General features: G+C 42.9%; 1 protein-coding gene across 3 annotated transcripts in view; it reads left to right on the top strand.

Moving 5' to 3' along the window:
• The window catches only part of TXLNG (taxilin gamma), a 53,930-nt gene extending 32,531 nt beyond the window's left edge, over positions 1 to 21,399 (top strand). For 2 of the 3 annotated variants that reach the window (XM_019417993.2, XM_053891813.1), the window contains exons 4-10: positions 1,986 to 2,156; positions 3,368 to 3,562; positions 7,268 to 7,387; positions 8,879 to 8,953; positions 14,775 to 14,867; positions 17,132 to 17,227; positions 18,382 to 21,399. In XM_019417993.2, coding sequence (XP_019273538.1) covers positions 1,986 to 2,156; positions 3,368 to 3,562; positions 7,268 to 7,387; positions 8,879 to 8,953; positions 14,775 to 14,867; positions 17,132 to 17,227; positions 18,382 to 18,696 — 1,065 coding nt within the window. In that variant the 3' untranslated portion in view covers positions 18,697 to 21,399. The remainder of the gene's footprint in view (positions 1 to 1,985; positions 2,157 to 3,367; positions 3,563 to 7,267; positions 7,388 to 8,878; positions 8,954 to 14,774; positions 14,868 to 17,131; positions 17,228 to 18,381) is intronic. The other variant, XM_019417995.2, reaches the window with a different exon arrangement.
• Positions 21,400 to 22,507: the final 1,108 nt, after the last annotated feature.

Genomic DNA, 22,507 nt, shown 5'->3' with positions numbered 1-22,507 from the left:
AAGCACTATCAGAGACAGGATTGCAAAAATTGGCTGTGTTAAAATTAACTTACTGTTCAGCAAAAGACATTAAAAAATTGGGAAGAATATATTTCCAACAAACAGAATATGTAGTTTCAAGGCTATCTAAGGAATACCTACAAATGAATACAAAAAGGACAAATAACCCGATGGAAAACTGGGCAAGAGACATTTAAGAGGCATTTTGTAGAAGTGGAAAAACATGAAGATTCAAAGATCTGCCTTAACATAAAGGTACATAAACATATAAAGAGATGTTCAACTTTATTAGTGATCAGGGAAATGCAAATCTGGACCACAGTGAGATGCAATTTTATGTCCATTGTAGTGGCATAAATTTAAGAATTCTGGTTGTACTTAGTTTTGGAGAGGATGTGCATCTATATCTACATGAACCTCTTATAAATCGCTGATGGGAGAATAAATTTGCCAGCCACTCTGGAAAACAGTTTGGCATTGTCTTGTGAAATAGACCATTAATCACTGCCTAGCAGTCCCACTCCTGGGTTTGCACCCAGAGAAATTCTTGCATGTGTCTACCAGGAAACACATAGGGCAGTGTTCATATCATTGTAAGTAATAAAGTCTGGAAACAACCCAAATGCCCATTGCCTTGAGAATGGATCGAATATGTTGTGTGTGGTATATTTTTAAGTGGAATGTGACCAGTGGGCCAAATCTGGCAAGGCCGGTTTTTGTACTGCCCACAGCTAAGAATGGTTTTACATTTTTAAAGTGTTTAAAAAAAGAAAATGACACAACAGACACAGTATGTGGCCCACAAAGCCTAAAATACTTACTTTTGGCCATTTACAGAAAAGGTTTGCTGCTCCCTGAGCTGGCAGACAATTTGGATGAGTTCCAGCAATCTAATCTACAGCTGTGCTGTCCAAAATGGGGCAGCCATTAGCTACGTGTAGCTATTTAAGCTTAAATTAATTTAAATTCAAGAAAATGAAAAATTCACATCAGTTGTACTAGCCACAACAAAGTCAAAACGATTCTTTAAGGACCACACACAGATGAGATAAAGAGGGGAGAGCAAAGGAATTGTGAGCCCAGGATTCAGGATTGTGATTACCTTGAGTCCGGGAGGGCAGGGGGAGTTTCCAGCTCACGGTGGAGTTACAGATAGTGTGTGCAGACTGGAAGCTTCTTGGAACTGTCACAGCCCACAGTCCATCTACTTTGCAAAAGTATTTTACAAAAAGAAAATTATTTTTCCTGGAGGAATTTCTCTAAGGTTGTTTTTAATAGCTGTAAGCCTATGGCCTGTAAGGATGCTTGGTATGTTTTGATAGGCCACAAGGTGTCGCTCTTGCTCTTGAAATTGACTGCATTATTTCCTTCTGTGAAAGGTTCGTAAGGCTGCTGTCTTATCTGTTAGTGTTGATTGAACCTTGAAATAGACTCATTTGCTCCAAACCTAAAATTGCAGCAGTTCCCCTGTCACTCACAAAAAATCCTGAGTGCTGCTTGTTCTAATTTGGGTAACCATTTCAGTAGAGTAGCTCGTGTGTATTTTTCAGAAAAGTAAAACTCGATGGTGTTGGTTTCTAAAGTCTTTCCAAAAACATTTAAAAATTTTTAATAAAATTAGATTAAGGGGTGCCTGGCTGGCCCAGTGGGTGGAGCCTAAGACTCTTGATCTCAGGGTTGTGACTTTGAGTCCCCATGTTGGGGGGAGAGTTTACTTAAAAAAAAAAAAAAAAAAAAAAAAAAAAAAAAAAAAAAAAAAGATGTATTTTTTTCCCTACCCTAAATTATTTGCTTACTCTCCTATCACAACTGGAAGAGAGACAAGGTTGGCAGAGTAGCATGACACAAAAATAATTTAAAGAAAATCTTGTACTACAATATTTGGTGTTTGAAAATGTGTTCCATAGTTCTTACTGTATTTCCTCCAGCCATAAATCAAAGGTTTTCATTGTACTTCCTAATTGTAAAGTGCTTATTAATTTTAGCTGGAGGAAAGCAGGAATGTTCAGAAGCAAATGAAGATTTTGCAGAAGAAACAAGCCCAGATCGTGAAAGAGAAAGTTCATTTGCAGAGTGAGCACAGCAAGGCTATCTTGGCAAGAAGCAAACTAGAGTCTCTTTGCCGGGAACTTCAGCGTCACAATAAGACATTAAAGGTTAGTTGGTTAAGTTTTCTGGTTTTCAAGGGGTACTGACCCTGACGTAGCTTGCTTTATAATTACTGTGTACATATTTAAAATAAATGCTTCTCTCTGCCTGGAGACAGATACCAGCCACATTCTACTGTTTTGCTTGGCCTGATGCTTCTTAATGAACCTCATACCTGGTCATGGGGAATCTAATTGAGATTGATATTTAGACGACAGCTTTCCTGCCTGGAGTCCTGGCCTAGGAAGCTCAGAGCTGCAAGTTTTCTGCTGAGCACTGATGTAGTTAATTACCACGTATGAAAAGTTGAAGTGAAATGAGAAGCTGAGGAGAAACAGAGTTGAGGCAGAGACTGAGCCTGGGAAGGGAAAACACCTGCCAAGCTCCTTAAGGGCTATTAATCAGCTACATTGCCAAACCACCCTTGCTTCCCCCCCACCCAGCTGCTAAGTACTTTTAGAATAGCGCTCAAATCTTGGCTGAATATAAAGGAAGACGGAGCAGGTACCCAAAGATGAATTGGTGCCAGCAGGGGAAGAAGGAAAAAGAGCCAGAGACATGGAGAGGCAGGCCTGCCCTCATGTACAGCTTTGGTACGATTTTGACTAAGCAGGATCTCTCATCAAACTGCCCCAGCACAGCAAATGCCCAAGGCCTTAGAATATAGTTGCACTCAGGAAATGGATCTTCACCTACTGTGGGAGCTGTTAGTTTTTTTGGCCTTTGAATCTTGTATTTACATAATCATTAAAGGAGGTATGTTTTTCTTGTAGCAGATCAACATTTTGATTGGACTGATAGCTGTTTAGACATATAGAAGTCTTTTAACACTTGTATCTTAGCAAGTGTTGAAAGTAAGCTTTTTAAGATACAGGTTTCTTTTGTCCCTTGGCTTCTAGGGAGTAGTGTAACCAAGAAAGTGAGCTGCAAGGAGGAGTCTCTCGGCAGGCTGGTTTCAGATACTGCTGTGTAACTGGCCGGGAGGGTGGAGGGAGCTGGCTGTGTGGGGAAGCAGCTCCTTACTTACCTTTCAGTACAGCGAATTATTCTATCTACTCAGGCAAAGCTGCTGGCTTATTACATGAGAACATTCTGGTCACAAATACAGGGAAGGAATACTTCAGGGTAGCAATAAATGAACCCCCGTGGCAGCAGCTTCTTTTATGAGCATCTTCTCTATAGGTCTATACCATTAACAGAACTTATTTTGGATAATAAGGAAGAAAACATGCAGCAGGCACGAGAGGAGGAAGAAAGACGTAAGGAAGCCACCGCACACTTCCAAATTACTTTAAATGAAATCCAAGCACAGCTCGAACAACATGACATACACAACGCCAAGCTCCGCCAGGAAAACATCGAACTGGGAGAGAAGCTTAAGAAGCTCATTGAACAGTATGCACTGAGAGAGGAGGTAAAGCCATTTTCTGGGTGTAGACAGCTCATTATCAGCAAGGATTTTTCACCATTCACGACTGAAGGAAAACTGCCATCACAGGAGGTTTAGGGACTTCTGTATGCATAGGGGGAGCCGGACATTTCATGGGAGAAGCTCAACCACCATGGGAACAGGAGTCTTGGGGACCATCACTTAGATAGTGGAGAGTCCATGGATTCGGGGAGGTGAGGCAATTTCTTGGAGACGTGTTAAGTACTACTTGACTTCCATGTAATAGTAGAAGATTGTGTTTTTAGCATGCAGGTTTTTCCCCTTATCTAGACTAATAATAAATATTTGGCCTCCAAATATGCTGTAACTTAGATAAATGTGACAATCTGGACAGTCTATATTACCACCGTATTACACCTGTGTTTCACATTTCTTTTTTTTTTTTTTAATTTTTTTTTAATGTTTTATTTATTTTTGAAGGGAGAGAGAGAGAGAGAGAGAGAGAGCGTGAGCGGGGGACGCGCAGAGAGAGAGGGAGACAGAATCCAAAACAAGCTCCAGGCCCTGAGCTGTCAGCACAGAGCCTGACGCGGGGCTTGAATTCACAGACCACGAGATCATGACCTGAGCCAAAGTCGGACGCTCAACTGACTGAGCCACCCAGGCGCCCCTCACATTTCTTTTTATTTTACTTATTCTATTTTATTAAAAATTTTTTTAACATTCTTGTGGAGAGAGTGTGAGGGGGGAGGGGCAGAGAGAGAGACAGACAGACAGAATCTGAAGCCGGCTCCAGGCTCTGAGCTGTCAGCACAGAGCCCGACGTAGGGCTCGAACCCATGAATTGTGAGACCATGACCTGAGCCAAAGTCGGACGCTTAACCCACTGAGCCACCCAGGCACCGCTCACATTTCTTTTCAAATGGGGGCTTTATACTATGTGAGAGGATAAGAAAGAACCTATTTCTCAACTCTCCTACCCATTAAAGTAAAAAATTGACTGGAAGGATCCATGCCTGCCGATCTTGATCATTGGCCTCCAGCTAAGACTTTTTCAAGCTAGTCGGGAAGTTCAGAGGTGCTGTCTGTGTTAAAAGCAAATAGGCGATGGCCTGTTTTCTAAGGTTCCTTACTTTTGGAGGTCAAATGGGCAGGACTAGAGGCATCAGGCTTTTAAAAAGCCTTTGAAAAGCCTTTGAAGTTAGGGAAATGTGCTTCTGTGTGTGTTGTAACTAACCCTACACAAACAAGTAGATTAAAATAGCTGATTAACATTAAACAATAAGATGAGCACCTCTGTGGGTCACTTTATCCAGTTTTGAAGGCAAAACTTTAGATCATATTAACTTACTTTCAGCCCTTCAGAAGCTGTTATTTAAAAGATTTTTGTTTCTGTTTTTTTTTTTTTTTCTTTTTTTCTTTTTTAAATGTTTATTTTTGAGAGAGTACAAGCAGGGGAGAGGCAGAGAGAGAGGATCCAACGCAGGCTCAGTGGTGACAGCACAGAGCCCGATGTGGGGCTCAAGGTCACAAGCTGTGAGATCACGACCTGAGCCGAAGTCAGATGTTTAACCTACTGAGCCACCCAGGCACCCCTAAAAGAATTTCTTTTTAATCACTCTCTCTGCCTTTTGCTTTTTGTTGTTGTTGTTGTTGTTGTTAAAGGAGAATTACACACTTAACGGTAGAGAGTATATTACCTGGTTTCAGCAGGTGAAACCATAGTTTCAGCAGGTGAAACCGTAGTTTCAGCTTTATTCCCATCACCTTGCCCTGGATTATTTTGACACAACTTCAAGGTGTCCTGTTTATTCCATTCATATGTATTTGACGGTGTACCTCAAAAAAGACAAGGGATGCTTTTTATTTTTTTTTATTTTTTTTAATGTTTGTTTATTTTTGAGAGAGACAGACAGAGTGCGAGCAGGGCAGGGGCAGAGAGAGGAGGAGACAGCAGGCTCCAGGCTCTGAGCTGCCGGCATAGAGCCCAAAGCAGGGCTCAAACCCACCAAGTGTGAGATCGTGACCTGAGTTGAAGTCGGATGCTCAACCGACTGAGCCAGCCAGATGCCCCATGGGATGCTTTTTTCAAGCACAACCACAATATCATTTTCATACCTAAGAGAATTAAAACAATTACTTAACATTTAATATTGAGTCATTATTCAATTTCTGTGGTTCCCCCATGCCCCCCACCCCCCTTTTAAGCTATTTGATTTAATTTTTTTTTTTTTAAACGTTTATTTATTTTTGAGACAGAGAGAGACAGAGCATGAATGGGGTAGGGTCACAGAGAAAGGGAGACACAGAATCTGAAACAGGCTCCAGGCTCTGAGCTGTCAGCACAGAGCCCGACGTGGGGCTCGAACCCACGGACCGTGAGATCATGACCTGAGCCGAAGTCGGACGCTTAACCGACCGAGCCACCCAGGCGCCCCCCTTTTAAGCTATTTGAATCAAGGTCTAAATAAAGTCTGTTTCACTGGTTGATAGGTCTCAAGTCTGTAACATGAAGATTTCCTTTTCACTCTTTTTCCTTTTTGTAAAAATTTTTTTACTTAAAAAAAATTTTTTTTTAATGTTTATTTTTTGAGGGAGAGAGAGAGGGGGGCAGACTGCAAGCGGGGGAGGAGCAGAGAGAGAGACGGAGAGACCAAATCAGAAGCAGACTCCAGGCTCTGAGTTGTTAGCACAGAGCCCGATGCGGGGCTCGAACCCAAGAACCGCGAGATCATGACCTGAGCCAAAGTCCAATGCTTAACTGACTGAGCCACCCAGGCGCCCCAACTCTTTTTCCTCTTAAGGGGTTTATCGAAGGAACTTTTTTGTCTTAGAGAATAAATTTTGTATTAGATTATAAACCCCTCAATTTTCTTAAAATTATTCTTTTAGTTTTGTTTAATATGACAGTCTGCCACATTATAGATGTAGAACACTTGAAAATTCTGTATGTTTAAATCACATTACGTGTGAGACTTCCTTATTTTGAATATAATCGGATGTTCTTTGGTCAGGAGGAGTTACTCTTTCTGCATCTGAGAAGGGATGTTCTGATGACTTTATTGTACATAAATAACCACCTGACGATTTCATTTGGAAACCATAGCAACCTTTTACCAAATTTTAGTATGTGCTAGGCACCAAGCACCTTACGTAGTGTAACCATTGCACCGGGTCTTATAATTCTGCCGCAGAGTGTGGTTCTCCCCGCTTAGAGGAGGGAACAGAGATTCGGCAACGGAGAGATTTGTCCAGGGCCACACACTAGCCAGAATTTGACCGGGGCCGCGTCACAGCGTGCTGCCTCCATCTGAGAAGTTTGGGGAAATTTAAGATTTGCGGAGAAAAATACCTAGGAATTATGTGTACGATGCACGGCGTTAACAGTTTGATCTCTTTATCCGTATTTTTCTTGATACACTTTAAGCCTCGTTTTCATCGTAGGGCAGAAATAGGAAGTACAGGTGTGTGGCTGATGAGGCTCCTCGACAGCCCAACTCCAAAAGGGAAGGGGTACAGGGTAGTAGCCAGAAGGCACCTTTCCTGCAAGTGTGGGAGGGTCTGCAGTGTGATGTAAGGCACACGCTTCTCCAAGCGCGTGGACCCAGTGTCCTCAGCTGTGGTGGAAGAGCAGGGTGATCGTGAGCGTGGTATCGTAACTTGTGTTGTTGCCCCATCGTTGTGTTCCTGTTTCATTAAGTGATGGAAGAAATCTTACTTCTCCCATAGCATATTGATAAAGTGTTCAAACATAAGGAGTTACAGCAGCAGCTTGTGGATGCCAAGCTTCAGCAGACGACACAGCTAATAAAAGAAGCTGATGAAAAACATCAAAGAGAGAGAGAGTTTGTAAGTTCTCTTTCTTAACAAAAAATTTGTCGAAATTGGACCAAAGCCATTTGAAACATTGAAACTTATTCGACATTTAATACGGCACCCGGGTCATGCTAACTGGTTTTTTGTTCTAGATTGAGAAGGGCATGTGTGTCTCAGAACGCATTTGGCTTTTTATTTCCATTTTTTATACAGAAGATACACTGAAGAGTTTAGACCAACTAGTGGAAAGACCTGCACTCATTTGACTTTTCCATGCTTAGAATAATAGTCACCAAGTTCCAGAATTATACCAGTATTTAGCGGTTCAGTTTAATATCAAGCTTACCGAACACTAGTCTCATATATTGTTATATTTTGTCTTTAAATAAATAACTTGAAAGTAGGGAAACTATTTGTCTACTTATTCTGGCATAATATTCTGATAAAATTTTAACAGAATTCTCTCTACCTAATCACTCAGCATCGTTCCCAGAGTGTATGTTCAGACTATATTTCCCGTCAGTAATTATGAATACCATGGAATCTCACTGGGTATGTACATTTAACACACGCAAATTCGACTCTATGTGCTTAACCAAAACAAACCAACCAACCAACTGGGAGATGATTATGGCAGTGAGGACTGTTCCATCCAGCTTCTGCGGAAGTACCGTAGGCATTGAGGCGAGCCTACTCTGAAGACTTGGTTCGTCAGTGCCCCTCATGGTGTGAACTTACCATGTTGAGTGTGAGCCTAGGCTTAGGAGAGAGAGATTTTTCATACAGCACGATCCTTCTGTGTGAACTGATAATGCTGTCCTGTGCGTGATGGAAGAAACGGTTGTCATTTCCAAAGCAGGAGTATGAATTTTGTACATTCACACACGCACATGCCTACGTTGCACGTTTATACTTTGTAATTGGTTTAATATCTTTTCCAGGCTTATTTGGACTATGTGTGACATTTTACTTCAGGGACTGAATTTCAACAGTTGTTGACTATGCAACTTCGCTATATAATTTTCCTGAAAACTCAAGTATATAAATTAAAGCGCTCATCCACTTCTCCCCTGCTTTTTAAAAAGTGATCAGAAACTGGTCTCTGATTTCACTGCTTTGCTCCATACCCTTTCGCTCTGCTTCATCTTGGTTCTCAAGGAGTACAGTGGTTTTCTAAGTCACTTAGATAAATGTCAAGATTCTGAGCCCTGTTTTCTAATACCAGACTTGTCTTTTCACCTGAAACATAACAATTTAACCCTGAGTTTTGTAAACCTATTATTAGGCCTCTAGCGGTACTCTTTCTAAGCAGTAAAAGATGATTCCGACATTCCTTAGTGTTAACAAGGGGAACAGATTGAAGACGATAGGTAATGAGCAGTTGATGTAACAAAGTTTATCTATAGGCTTGTAGTTTTTGCTAAAAAAATGAGTGGAAGGACTAAGCCAGACTCTGATCATTTGACATAATAGTCATATTTGTAATTACTATTAGTATTCTGCCAGAATGTTTCTGTTTTCTAGTTATTAAAAGAAGCAACAGAATCAAGGCACAAATATGAACAAATGAAACAGCAAGAAGTACAACTAAAACAGCAGGTAACTTGACAGCAGGGGGGTAGCGGCGTTTGTAAGAAAAATCTGTGGTTCATTTGATACGTATCTTGAATTTTCTCTAAGATGCTCGTGCTTATTCCCAGCCAGAACTGAGAGTAGATCACGTGTCCCTCCTGGAGTTTTCCTCTTTGCTTAGGGTGAGCAGCTCATCCTGACTTGCCCAGGACTTTCCTGGTTTTAGCATTCAGAGTCCCGTGTCCCTGGAAACACTTAGGTCTCAGGCAGACGGGGACAATTGGTGATGCTGTCTGCAGTGCCCCCTTTCCAGTAGCCCAGGTGTTTCCTCCCTTTCCCAGTCTGTTCCCATGTGTGTCTGCTGATTTCCAACTAAAGAAAACCTGAGAAATCTTCAGATTGTAGCTCTTTTGTATTAAGATGAATTATACAAAATTGCTGGTACTTCTTTGACCTACAAAAATGGCAATTTCATATAGTTGAACCTAAAATCTTTAGAATTTTGTGCAGTGAGCACGTAACAGGCAGTTTTAAAAACTGACTGTCAGCCACCATACAGTTCTACTCCTAGATAGAGCTGTGGAGGTGGTGGTTTTCATGGGGGTCCTTCCTACTTTTCTTTCTTTTCTTTTTCTTTTTTATTGTTTGTTTATTTTTGAGAGAGAGCGAGCACGAGCAGGGGAGAGGCAGAGACAGAAGGAGACACAGATTCAGAAGCAGGCTCCAGGCTCTGAGCTGTCAGCACAGAGCCCAACACAGGGCTTGAACCCATGAAGGGCGAGATCATGACCTGAGCTGAAGTCGGAGGCTTAACCGACTGAGCCACCCGGGTCCCCCCTGCTTTTTTCTTTTCAAGTATATGATAACGTTATTGTTAAGCATAGTCACCATGCTGTACATTAGATCCTCAGAACTTACTCATCTCCTAATTGAAAGTTTTTGCCCTTTGACCATCATATTCAGGTATCCCCCTCCCGTCAGCCCCTGACAACACTATTCCACTTTCTGTTGGAGTTCAGCTTTTTTAGATTCTGTATGTAACTGAGATCATACAGTGTTTTTTCTCCGTCTGGCTTATTTCACCTAGCATAATGCCCTGAAGGCCCATCCATATTATCACAAATGGCAACGTTTCTTTTTTTTAAGTGGCTGATTAATACTCTATTGTGTATATGTACCACATTTTCTTTATTCATCTCTTTGTGGGCACTTAGGTTGTTTCTTTATCTTGGCTATTTTGAATAATGCTGCAGTGAACACGGCAGTGCATAGATCTGTTTGAGATAGTGATTTCATCTCCTTTGGATATACAGTATACCTGGATGTAGGATTCCTAGGTCATATGTTGTATTTTTAATTTTTTGAGGAACCTCTGTACTGATTTAATGGTGGCTGCACCCATTTACATCCCCACCAGCAGTGCACAGGAATTCCCTTTTCTTCATACCCTCGCCAGTGTTTATTATCTCTTGTCTGTTTTATAATAGCCATCCTGACGGGTGTGAGATGACATCTCATTGTGGTGTCGATGTGCGTTTCCCTGATGAATCGTGATGTTGGAGCACCTTTTCATGTTCCTGTTGGCCATCTGTGTGTCGTCTTTGGAAAAATGTCTATACAGGCCCTCTGCCCATGTTTAAATTGGACTATATTTGTTTTTTGCTATCAAGTTATATGAATTCCCTTATTTTGTATACTAACTCTTATTGGGTATGTGGTTTGCAGATATTTTTTCCCATTCCATAGGTTGCCTTTTCATTTTGTTGATTGTTTCTTTTGCTGTGCAGAAGCTTTTTTAGTTCAGTGTAGTCTTCACTTACTAATTTTTCCTTGTGTTGCTTGTGCTTTTGGTATCATAACCAAAATTTACAAGACTATTGTTGAAGAGTTTTTTCAACCTATGTTTTCTTCCAGGAGTTTTATGGTTTTGGGTCTTATGTTTAAGTCCTTAATTTTTGTGAGTAGTGTAAGATAGGGGTCCAGTTTTCCCAACGCTATTTATTGAAGAGACTGTCCTTTCCCCATTGGGTATTCTTGGCTCCCTTGTCAAATATTAGTTGACCATATTTGGGTTTATTTCTGGGCTTTCAGCTCTGTTCCATTGGTCTATGTCTCTCATTTTATGCCAGTAGCATACTGTTTTGATTACTTAGCTTGTAGTATACTTTGAAGTCAGGGAGCGTGATGCCTCTCTGTCCAGCTTTGTTGTTTCTCAAGATTGCTTTGGTTATTCTGGCTCTTTTGTGGTTCCATTCAAATTTTAGGATTATTTTTTCTATTTCTGTAAAAATGCCATTGTGATTTTGATAAGGATTAAATGTAGATGGCTTTGGGTAGTATGGATACTTTAATTATACTGACTTTTGATCCATATCCATGAACACAGGGTATCTTTCCATTTTGTGTTCTTCAAGTTTTTTCATCAGTGTCTTAGTTTTCAGCAGGTAGATCTTTCATATCCTTGGTTAAATTTATTTCTAAGTATTTTCTTGATTTTGATGCTATTGTAAATAGGAGTTCTGGTTGTTTTTTTTCTTTTTGGTAACAGTTTTTTGGTGGAGTCTTCAGGATTTTCTGTGCATAAGATTGTGTCATCAGAAAACATATAATTTTACTTCTTCCTTTCTGATTCGGATGCCTTTTATTTTTCTTGCCTAATTACTTTGGCTAGGAATTCTAGTACTTGTGTTAAATAGAAGTGGTGAGAGTGGGCATCCTTGTCTTATTCTGATCTTAGAAGGAAAGCTTTAAACCTTTAGCTGTGGGTCTATCACATATGGCCTTTATTACGTTGCAGTATGTTCGTTCTGTACCCCATTTGTTGAGTGTTTATATCATCAGTGGGTGTCGTATTTCGTGAGATGTTTTCTCTGTATCTATTGAGATGATCATATGGTTTTTCTCCTTTATTCTGTTAATGTGAAATACCACGTTTATTGATTTGTGTATGTTGAGCCATCCTTGCATCATCACTAGGACGAATCCCATTTGATTTATGGTATGTGATCTTTTTAATGTGCTTTTCGATTTGGTTTGCTAGTATTTTGTTGATTGTTGAGAATTTTTGCAAGTTTATCCGTCAGGGATTTTGGCCTGTAGTTTTCTTATAGTATTCGTATCTGGCTTTGATTTCAGGATAAATGCGGACCTTACATAAAAAAAAAAGTTGGGGAGTGTCCCTTTTCTTCCGTTTTCTGGAAGAGTTTGAGAAGAATTGGCATTCGCTCTTCTTTAAGCGTTTGGTGGAATTCATCCATGAAACCATGTGGGCCGAGGCATTTCTATGTTGCTTCCCTATTTTCCAACCCAGACCCCTTAGTTTTGTCCTAATGCACACCTTTCTTGGTGTTTGTCTTCTGTGGAGTAAGGCTAGCAGACGCTGCCTCCCCACTCAAAGAAAAGAGAAAAGACTTCCTGTGTCTTTATGGACAGGTGAAATTAGGTATTTACCTGTAGTTCACCCTTTTCCAAGTAACTAGATTATATTCAGTTGAAAAAAGTATTACCTATTTTAAAAGTTTATTATATAATAAACCTGTTTTAATGTAAGGACTCTAAATTAGTTCCAAAATGCATTGATACATTGAGACTGCTGTGAATCTTTATGACCACCTCTTTTTCAGTGCTTTTTGTCTTCGGGCCTGTTTTACAGTGTGGTGATTGATACTCATTTCCTATGAAGTTAGACTAACTTTAGAGTGAAAATTCAAGAAGTCTTTTGAACTTCCCACTATAACTTAGGATTGTGGTAGATTGCTTTTAGGAAATTTGAACCCCTTATTAGCTCCATAAACTCTGCTGTCCATGTAAGTGGAGAAGAGAATTGATATGAAAAAGGTATATAAAGTCTATCTGTGTACAGCTTTGGAAAATAGACTTGAAAAAATTTTTTTTAAATTTGTTTTTGAGGGAGAGAGAGAGAAAGAGCGAGCGAGCAGGGGAGGGGCAGAGAGAGGGACACAGGATCCAAAGCAGGCTTTGCACTGATAGCAGAGAGCCTGACTCATGGCTCGAACTCTAGAACTGCAAGATCGTGACCTGAGCCAAAGTCAGACGCTCAACTGAGTGAGCCATCCAGGCGCCCCTGGAAAATAGACTTGAGTGTGGGAGTCCCTGCAAAGCACCAGAGGACCCTTCTGTGAAGCTCCCAGGCAGCTCTGATTCTGTTGGACTGTTCTCATTGTAACTTCTGTTTGCGGTCTGTGTCACCCTGGGTCGTGTTATCTGATTATTAGTTTCCTTTGCTGTCACGTCTTCCTTTTCCTAGTCCCTAAATGTGGCTGTCCTTTCCAGGAGTTGGTCTCATTCTGTGTTCTTACCATGTCAGTTTCCAGCATTTGTTGAGGATAGAGTCGAATTGGTGTTTGTTGACCCATTGTTCTGTAATCCAGGCATGTAAGGCCAGGTGTGATGGTAGTTGCCACTTACTAACTACCCAGTGTGGGCCAGCATTGAGCTCTCGGATGGGACAGTCTACCTGGATGTTGCATCTTCAGTAACAGTGGCTGTGGGGGTGCTTGGGTGGCATCGGTTGAGCACCTAACTCTTGATTTTGGCTCAGGTAGTGATCTCAGGATCAGGGGATTGAGCCCTGCGTTGGGCTCCGTGCTGAGCATGGGGTCTGCTTAAGATATTCTCTCCCTCCCCCTTCCCCTCTCCTCCCACCCCCCCACCCCTCCCTCTGCCCTTTTTCCTCCCCCTCTCTCTCTCTCAAATAAAAATAAAATAAAAAACCAAATAGAATTTTAAAAAAGCTGTGAACATGCATTTTAAGCTTTTTGAGATTATACAATGCAATAGGGACATTATTATGGTCCTTACAAGCAGGGTAGTTTCCAGTATTTAAAGTGTACTTTGAGCCATGGTCCTCAAGACCCAAACCGGTCAAAATCAAGTAAGTCAAAAAACCCCATCCCACTGAATTCTTTCTTTCCCCACCAAACCAGTGCTTCACCTTCTGTTTCATTTTCCTGTATATGTTAAGGAAAGAGTTACCCTTTTTTTTTTTTTTTTTTTAAATATTTATTTATTTGGGGGGAGAGCATAAGCGGGAGAGGGGCAGATAGAAGCGGGCTCTGTGCTGACAGGCTGACAGCAGTGAGCCCGATGTGGGGCTTGAACTCAAATGGTGAGATCATGACCTGAGCTGAAGTCGGATACTCAACCGACTGAGACACCCAGGTGCCCACGTTTTTTTTTTTTTTTTAACGTTTATTTATTTACTTTGAGAGAATGAGAGCATGAGCGGGGGAGGGGCAGAGAGAGAGGGAGAGAGGATCCCAAGCAGGCTCTGTACTGTCAATGTGGAGCCACACACGGGACTCGATCTCAAGAGCCACGAGATCATGACCTGCGCCGAAACCGAGGGTCGGTTGCTTAACCAGCTGAGCCACCCAGGCGCCCCTGGAAAGAGCTGTCCTTGATACCAAGCTAAGAACTGTGCAGGTGATGTTCTAAAAGAATGCTCTTTTTCCAAGGACAGTTTTTCAAATCTAAGGAGAGGGAGTAGTTCGGGAACAGTTAGTTGTATGAAATTTGCAGTTCTACCAACCACAGCAGTTTTTATTATAATTGGTGGATTGGAGCTAGTAAATATTTGTACATTTTAAACATTTACTTCTAAAGATGTTTAAGTCCACGAAACTTGCTAAGTTTCAGTGGATCTCAGTGGGTTATGGAACTTGAGCTGTCTCTGTCCAGCACCCGAGGGCTGCTTTGTGTCTGCTCTTCCTTCTGTCACTTGTAACAAGTAACTAATGCTTAAACATAGAATGTTCTTTTGGAAAGTCTTTTGGGATTTCAAATGGTTTACCTGGAACTCAGAATATTTCATACTTTTTTTCTGTAGCTTTCTCTTTATATGGATAAGTTTGAAGAATTCCAGACTACCATGGCAAAAAGCAATGAACTGTTTACAACCTTCCGGCAGGAGATGGAAAAGGTATTTGCGTATTTTTAGTAGAATATTACGTAAAAGGGAATTAGTAGAAGAAGCTATGTTAAGCATGATCGCTGCCTGGACGAGCTGATGTTGTTCTGGTACAGTCTTCATTTGCCCTGTTCTTATCCTCTAGTGGCATCCTGTGTGGTCGTTTTGCCCTTGGAGTGGTAGTCCGTGTAGCTAGTGAGCTCTGTGCTCTTAAATACTAGCTTTATTAAAGTGAATTCCTCTGTCAAATACAATTTGTCATTACACATAAATGGTTTCTTTTTTTTGTTGTTGCGTCTTGTTTTATTCACTCAGGTGACACCCCACCCCTCCTTCACAAAGCTCTGTGTTTTTGGAGATTTTTTAAAGACATCCAAGCCCAGAACACATTTTGGTTGGTTGATTTTATATATATAGATATATTTATATATCTATATATATTTTTTATTTACATATATACACAGAGAGGCAAACACATTTATGTATATTTTTATTTATATATATGTGTAATCAATATATATGTATATATATATCAGTGTTTCCACCTTTTTAAAAAATTTAATTATCTATTTTAAGTAATCTCCACACCCAACATGAGGCTTGAACTCACAACCCCAACATCAAGAGTCGCACACTCCACCAGCTGAGCCGGCCAGGCGCCCCAGTGTTTTCTACATTTTTAGCTTTTCGCTTTCTTTTAACTATACCCCCAATGAATTCTTTCTCCTTCGTCCAAACCCTTTCGGTCTTCGGCTTCTGTTTAATTTTCCTGCCCACATTAAGGAAAGCGATATCCTTGATACCAAGCTGAGAACCAGAATATGTACACACATATCCCTAAATCTGTCCACTCATTCTCCTTTTTCGTGGCATATTCCCCTTAAAATGGGTCCTTAGAAAAGAGTGGCGGGTTGGAGACAAGTACGGCGGTGCCTGGCACTTTGTGAGCATTCGGTGGGTGTGTCATGACTGTGACTGGACCGTGTGCAGTGGCGGGGAGTGTGTGCTCCAGGCAGCGTCCCGGTCCCGTGTAATGTGACTGGACAGGTGGTTTAACCTTGCTGTGCCTTCCTCATTAAAAATCACAAAAATCCCTATCCTCCGTAAAGCCGAGTAATTCCGACAGTACTTGGCCATGTTAAGCGCTCAAATTACCGCCTTCGGGTATTTTTAGACCCGGTAATCTAGGGAATCTGGTGAGCGGTGGATCAGTTCTGCCTGCCAGTCCTCCCAGCTGGGGCTCAAGTTGAGGGGTGCTCTTTCTGCACAGCGTGCGCCCGAGCACGCTGTTGGGGCAGAACCGTTTAAGACGGGCTCTCCAGTCGCTGTCCTCGCCGCTCGTGGCTTGGAGATCGCTGTCGGTCAGCACTCGACCCCGGTCTTCCACGAGCTCTTCGCATGGCCTTTGTCCCACTCTGCGTGGTGTTCGTTTTGTGGGTGACAACCCACCGCCCCGGGCATTGGCTCTGTCGTACCCTTGTTTCCCTTAACGGCGCCTGGCTCAGTGCCTCACTGGGGTCGGGGCTGGGGCACGGTCAACAGGGCATGAAGGAATCTCGAAAACGGGACTCATTGACAGGCGCAGATAACTCTCATTGTGAATTTCTGAAAACTGGGTTCTTGTAGTGCAAGTTTAAAAACGTCCCCCTAGTTTTTGGAGCCATTTTATTGTTAGCAAAACCTGAAGTCGAACAGTCTCGTGAGGTGTGAGGATGCTCAGAGCTAAGGATGAACTACTTTCATCCTTCTCTCTCACTGGAGTGCTCGCGAAGTTACGCTGCCGATAGTTCCAAAACTGATACGGTCTTGGGGCTTGCGGTACGTCGCTAATTCTTCTTTGCGGGGAGCTGTAGAAACCCCTGTGCTTCCAAGAATCATGAATTAGTTTAATGAACAGAAGACTCCTAACGTGGACATGTTTTTGTACAGTCTGGGGAGGAGGTCTCTCAGCTGGATTGAGAGACGCACTCCAGCCTAAGCCGAGAATTCAGTGTGGTGTCTGACCGCTTCCTCCATGTGCTGCTGCCTCCGAAATCGAGGAGATTAGATTTGTTTGTCTCATAATGTGAAACCCCTACTTTGGTTCCCGCTGCCGCCGCCCTAGATGCTTCTGAGATCAGCTCTGCCGCCAACGGACAGGCACAGCTGTCAGCTGGGCAAGGCAGGTGCAGTGACGGGGGCGGGGCGGAACGGAACAAACTTTTCTGTGGCGGGACAGGGTGTACGGCTGAGAAATGGAACTTAGAATTTACATTTGCAATTGTGTTGATTGCCAGATGACAAAGAAAATTAAAAAACTGGAAAAAGAAACAATAATATGGCGCACCAAATGGGAAAACAACAACAAAGCGCTTCTGCAAATGGCTGAAGAGGTGAGGTGGTTTCCCGTGAGTAAGGGGTGTTTGTAGTCACGGGGACTCGTGGAGCTCAGGCCCTAACAGGGCAGGGGGCGTGTGGGGACACCACGGCCGGAGTCGAGGGCTCTGGCCAGAACCGGGGGCGGGGGGACGGCTTCGCAAAATCTGCAAGTGTCTTTCGGGGTTGTAGGTGGGGGGCCCCGAGGGAGGCCTTAACAGATTTCCTACTACCCGCTCAGTCGGTCCAGGCTTCTGCTGGAGATCGCCGGAAGGCATGTGGATTTCGCTTTCTTCTACGGGAGTCAGTTCTCACACTGGAACTTGCCTCAGATTCCAGCTTGTTAACAAGCTTGGTCTTAAGACCAAGATGGCTGGGTTCCACCCAGAGTTCGGTTCACTAGCTTGAGGAATCAGCCTTCCGAACCAGTCTCCTGGGGCTGCCGGTGCAGGGCCCACCTCCAGAAGCACCGATCGGTTCTCCCGGTGTGGGAGTAGAGTACAGAGAACAACTCCAGTGCCTTTCTTTCTGCTTTTTTTCCGACCTTGAATCTTGTTCTCATCTAACAAAAGAAACGTATGTAGAAATGAGTCATTTTCTGTTTTTAATCAGGCCCTTAACTTTTTTTATCTTTAGCTTTGTGAGGAGTATCTTGAATTCCCTTAATTGTTGATCGCTACAAAATGTTTTTTTGTTTTTTAAAATTTTTTCAGTGTTTATTTTTGAGAGACAGCGTGAGCTCAGGGGGAGGGGCAGAGAGAGGGAGAGAGAGAGAGAGGGAGACACAGAATCCGAAACGGGCTCCGGGCTCCGAGTTGTCAGCACAGAGCCGGCCACAGGGCTCGAACTCGGGAACAGCAAGATCACGACCGGAGCCGGAGCCTGATGCTCAACCGACTGAGCTACACACCAGGCGCCCCGCAAAATGTCGTAAAAAGTGGATTTTGGATATTTCGGGACCCTAGGATAACGTTGACCGTGTTAAATACATTTGGTGCGTGTAGCTAGGTATGTAGTGAAGCTGGCCAGACGGTTAGGTGGTGCTTGAGGAAATGGAGCCCGTGCAAGAGGGGGATTAAACAAGTAGTTTCTGACGGGACTCCGATTTGTTCACATTTTGTATCCCGTAAACTGTACTCCGCGAGGTCACAGGGATCCTTTTTCCTTACAGAAAACTGTCCGTGATAAAGAGTACAAGGCCTTTCAGATAAAACTGGACCGGTTAGAGAAGCTGTGCAGGGCTCTTCAAACGGAACGGAACGAGCTCAACGAGAAGGTGGAAGTCTTGAAGGAGCAGGTCTCGGGGAGGGCTGCAGGTGCGGACCTAGCACTGCCTGGGACGCGGCCCTGCGCTGCCCCGGTGTCCCCCAAGGAGCCGAACACTGCTTCTGAAAGCGCCCCGGGAGTCTCCCCGGAGGCCGCGCCCAAGGCGGCGAAGGAGAGAACGGCCGTGTCCGCCGGGCCAGGTATCGAGTCCGTCGACTGAAATGAAGTATGATCACTGTATCGAGAGCTATATTTTGTGTATAACTTTCTGTTAGTAGTAACTATTGGTTTTGTGGTGAAAATTTTCTTACTTTTTCTACCATATCTGTATTTTCTTAGAACTACTGGACTTACGTGGTACAGGAGGCTGCTTAGCAGTTTTGAATAGTTTTCCTTCGATACGTTTTCCTCAGCCGTGTTGCACATCTGCCTCATTTCCCTCCATTGGAACGCATGTGACCATTGCTTTGTCCTATCTTCCCTATTCCTTGCACAGAATTACTCTCATTTCACTCGAGATGGGACCGATCATTACAAGGGAACTTTGTTCTGATAATGGTTCCTTGGTGTGAAAACCATATTCATTTAAACATCCTGGCCCCCCGATTAATATTACTCAAAAAGAAATCAAGACGATTAGCTTTGTCTTAACGGTCCATTTAAATGCCAAGTAAAAATAAAGTAGGGTTGGGTCAGAAACCAGCATAGCATCTTTGATTCAGATTAGCTTTTTGATAATATTTATATCACTTGACAAATTGACCTGGCTGCAAGCCTCAAATTATTCAAAGTTTCGGCAGATTATGTACATAAAGGGGTCACTTTTAAAATAGTATATACAGGCAAATCATCGGACAAACAGGCTTAATCTTGTGACTAAAAACAATCCTACTGCTTCGGTTTCAGGTTAGAACTAGAACCAGAACCAGTGTTTGAACTTGGACCACCTAGACACTTGGACCGCCGTGGAATATGGTCGTTTGTTGGCTTTGTTTGGGATTTGGGTGCACATCCTCCACTTCCCGCAGAAAGCAGCCACTGGTAGTTGTCATTTTAAGCCGGGGAGGGTTCAATTCGCGTGTAGCTTTCATCAAGCGGAAGTCCCTCCTCTGCTGCCTTCTGGCTACTTGAAATTTGGTGTTCAGCTAGTTGCGTGAATCCCAACAGCAGTTCTCTAGGTTTTTAAAAAGGGAATTTTAATTGTGGATCATGCTGACCGAAACATTTTATTTCCAAAACAGAAAAGACTGGAACTCACATTTTTAACTGGGGGAAGACTTGGCAGAGAGTTTTAAGTAGTCAGGATCCATTACTTAGGCTTTTGGTGTGTGGCTCTACCACCCCCTTTTCTTACTGTCTTTTAAGAGAAAAGCCAGTATTAATTAATCCAGGTCTCTGCAATTGGCTTGGACTGGGGGAACTTGCCCTCTGAAGCATGTCACTTCTGAATTTGTTCGGCTTTCCTTTGTTCTTAATCATGTTGAGTGTGGCTGAGTTATGCAAATGAGAGGTCAGGTCGCACCGTGAAAGCTTGGACTTTGCTCTGATTTGCATTGAAAATACTTTATGAAATAAAAAGGCTCTACTAGAATGGATGCTCTAGCACATTCCACTGAGCACAACTATCAAACTGAAATTGTTCACTGGACTGAATGAAGTTTGTTCTGTCTAGTTAAAAAGGTTTTCTCTTTAAAACTGTAAAGTCCTGTCACAGTCCTAGTCTAAACTGGGTTCAGAGAATCGAAAGTTGTCTAAAGGAAGCTTCCACCCTCGGTCATACGAAATCAAGGGGTCAGACAGCGGAGGAAAAGAAAAGCACAGAGCACGTTCTGTCATTACTGTCAAAAGGAGTCGGAAGCAAAAACAAATACCCCTCCTCCAACGGCCTCTTCTTATAAATACTCCTTTCTGCTACTAGATGAAATGTTGGACTCGTTTCCCCTAGAGGAAATGAAGGTATATATCAAATATAATCTACTTTGAAATTAGTACGAATGATGTTTCACGAGAACTCTGCTGGATGTACAGCTCTTACTGTTGAAGCCATTTGTGTAGCCCACCACGTTTCTTTGTGGTGCTTGTCCTGTGTGGAAGATGTAAATCTTGGACCTGTTGCATATTTTCAAGGGCTTTATAAAGCAATGTGATTAACAGTACTTGGCCTGCTGCTTTTGGCTTACTATGTATTTGTAGCTAGATGCGATCACGGTATTTCAGGGAGGTAGATTCTGCTTGGGATGCACTAGGTGTCCTTTCAGAATCTTGCCCCCCCCCCCCCCCCCTTACCCTGTGAATCAAAACAAATGGGACCCTCTGAGGAGATCTCCTCCCCACCCCCAAGCTGTCACCTCACCAGCTCAGTGTTGTGGCTCTGTAGCACACCCTGTGTCCACCATATTCTAGAACACTGTAATGCTCTTAGGCCGGTCCAGAAAAGGTTTAAGTGTCGAATTCACTTCAGTTGCATCTGTTGCACCATCCTGGGATCTTGCTGTGTATTATTTCTAGTGGCGGTAGACTCCAAGGAGTAGAGAATACTTGGATCATGGACCATTTCACCCTCAGACTTGTTAGGAGTACATTTCTTAGTCTTGAGACCAGTGTTTTTTTAGTTATGTATGCAACTGCCTTTATTACACCTGGTTATCACAATTCAATTCTCAGGTGTTGCAGAAAAATCTACCTCTTTCAGACTGTAGATGGAAATAACTGTGAAAAAAAAAAAGATGCAGAGATCTTCTAGTTTGTGCTAAACACACTGCTTTATTTTTTACAGCCCACGTCTTTCATGAGGATACGAATTGTTCAGAGGCAGTCTTGTTTTGCTTTTCAAAGACATTTTGTAGAGATTTTTCACTAATGTGAATCTGATTTTATCTACTCGATTCTGTATAGATGAAGTAAATATGTATGATAAATTTAACGGCTTCTCTGTCTTTTGTTCCCCATGTGTCTAACAATGTGTCTGAGAATTCCAAAGACAGCTGTACATAGTTGGTTTCTCAGGCCTTGGGAGGGATGGAGACTGGGTGGAAGCCTCACTTCGTGTGGCAGGCCTCCGTGTGTACCTTAGCTTTGACTCTAGAAAAATCCTAGAAGTTTAGCTGCTGTTGAGCCCCAAAAAAACAAAACGGTGCATTTCTCCAAGCCTTGACTGCTCCTAGAACATTCCAGGGTGTACCTATTTGAACAAGAGAATTAGGTGTAACAGGCAGAGAAGGAACTTGAATTTTTGACAGAGTCAGCATGAGCGGGAGAAGGGCAGAGAGAGAGGGAGACACAGAAACCGAAGCAGGCTCTGAGCTGTCGGCACAGAGCCCGACATGGGGCTTGAACCCACGAGCTGTGAGAGCATGACCTGAGCCAAAGTCAGACGCTTAACCGACTGAGCCACCCAGGTGCCCCAGGAACTACCTAATTTATGAAGAGCAAAAAAGTACTTAAGCACATACAGATAGAAGAGGAGCCAGCCAACAAGTCCGGTGTAGTAATTATTTTAGACTTAACGGGCCACAAAGTCTTTGTAAAAGTCAGTTTTCGTTCTTCTAAACAACCTTGTAAAATTAAGTGTAGGGCGCTGGGTGGTCCAGTTGCTTAAGTGTCCGACTTCGGCTCGGGTCATGATCTCACGGTTGGTGGGTTTGACCCCACGTCGGGCTCTATGCTGACAGCTCGGAACCTGGAGCCTGCTTCGGATTCTGTGTCTCCCTCTCTCCCTCTCTCTCTCTAAAATAAACATTTAAGAAAAATGAGGTGTAAAAACCATTCCTAGCTGGCAAGTCTTTCTTACACAACAGGTTGGGGGGCGAACCTGGGTTTGTCCACTTTGCTGACCCCTGCCATGTAAGCAATCAAGCTTTCGTGGGGGAGGGGGTGGGGAGACATGGAAGATCAGGGTAGTTCTGGGTTTACAAGTCTATCGACCACGAACACACCTACCTTCTCCCTACCTTTGCAGTAGGACATTGTCCACGTACCCTGGAGAGAAAGTCAGTTCAAGGCACATACGTACCAGCTTTCTCACAAGACCG

Source organism: Panthera pardus, unplaced genomic scaffold (genome assembly GCF_024362965.1).
Source record: "Panthera pardus isolate Hobbes unplaced genomic scaffold, ASM2436296v1 HiC_scaffold_27, whole genome shotgun sequence".
Lineage (NCBI taxonomy): Eukaryota > Metazoa > Chordata > Mammalia > Carnivora > Felidae > Panthera > Panthera pardus.
This window is presented reverse-complemented; position numbering and strand designations above follow the sequence as displayed.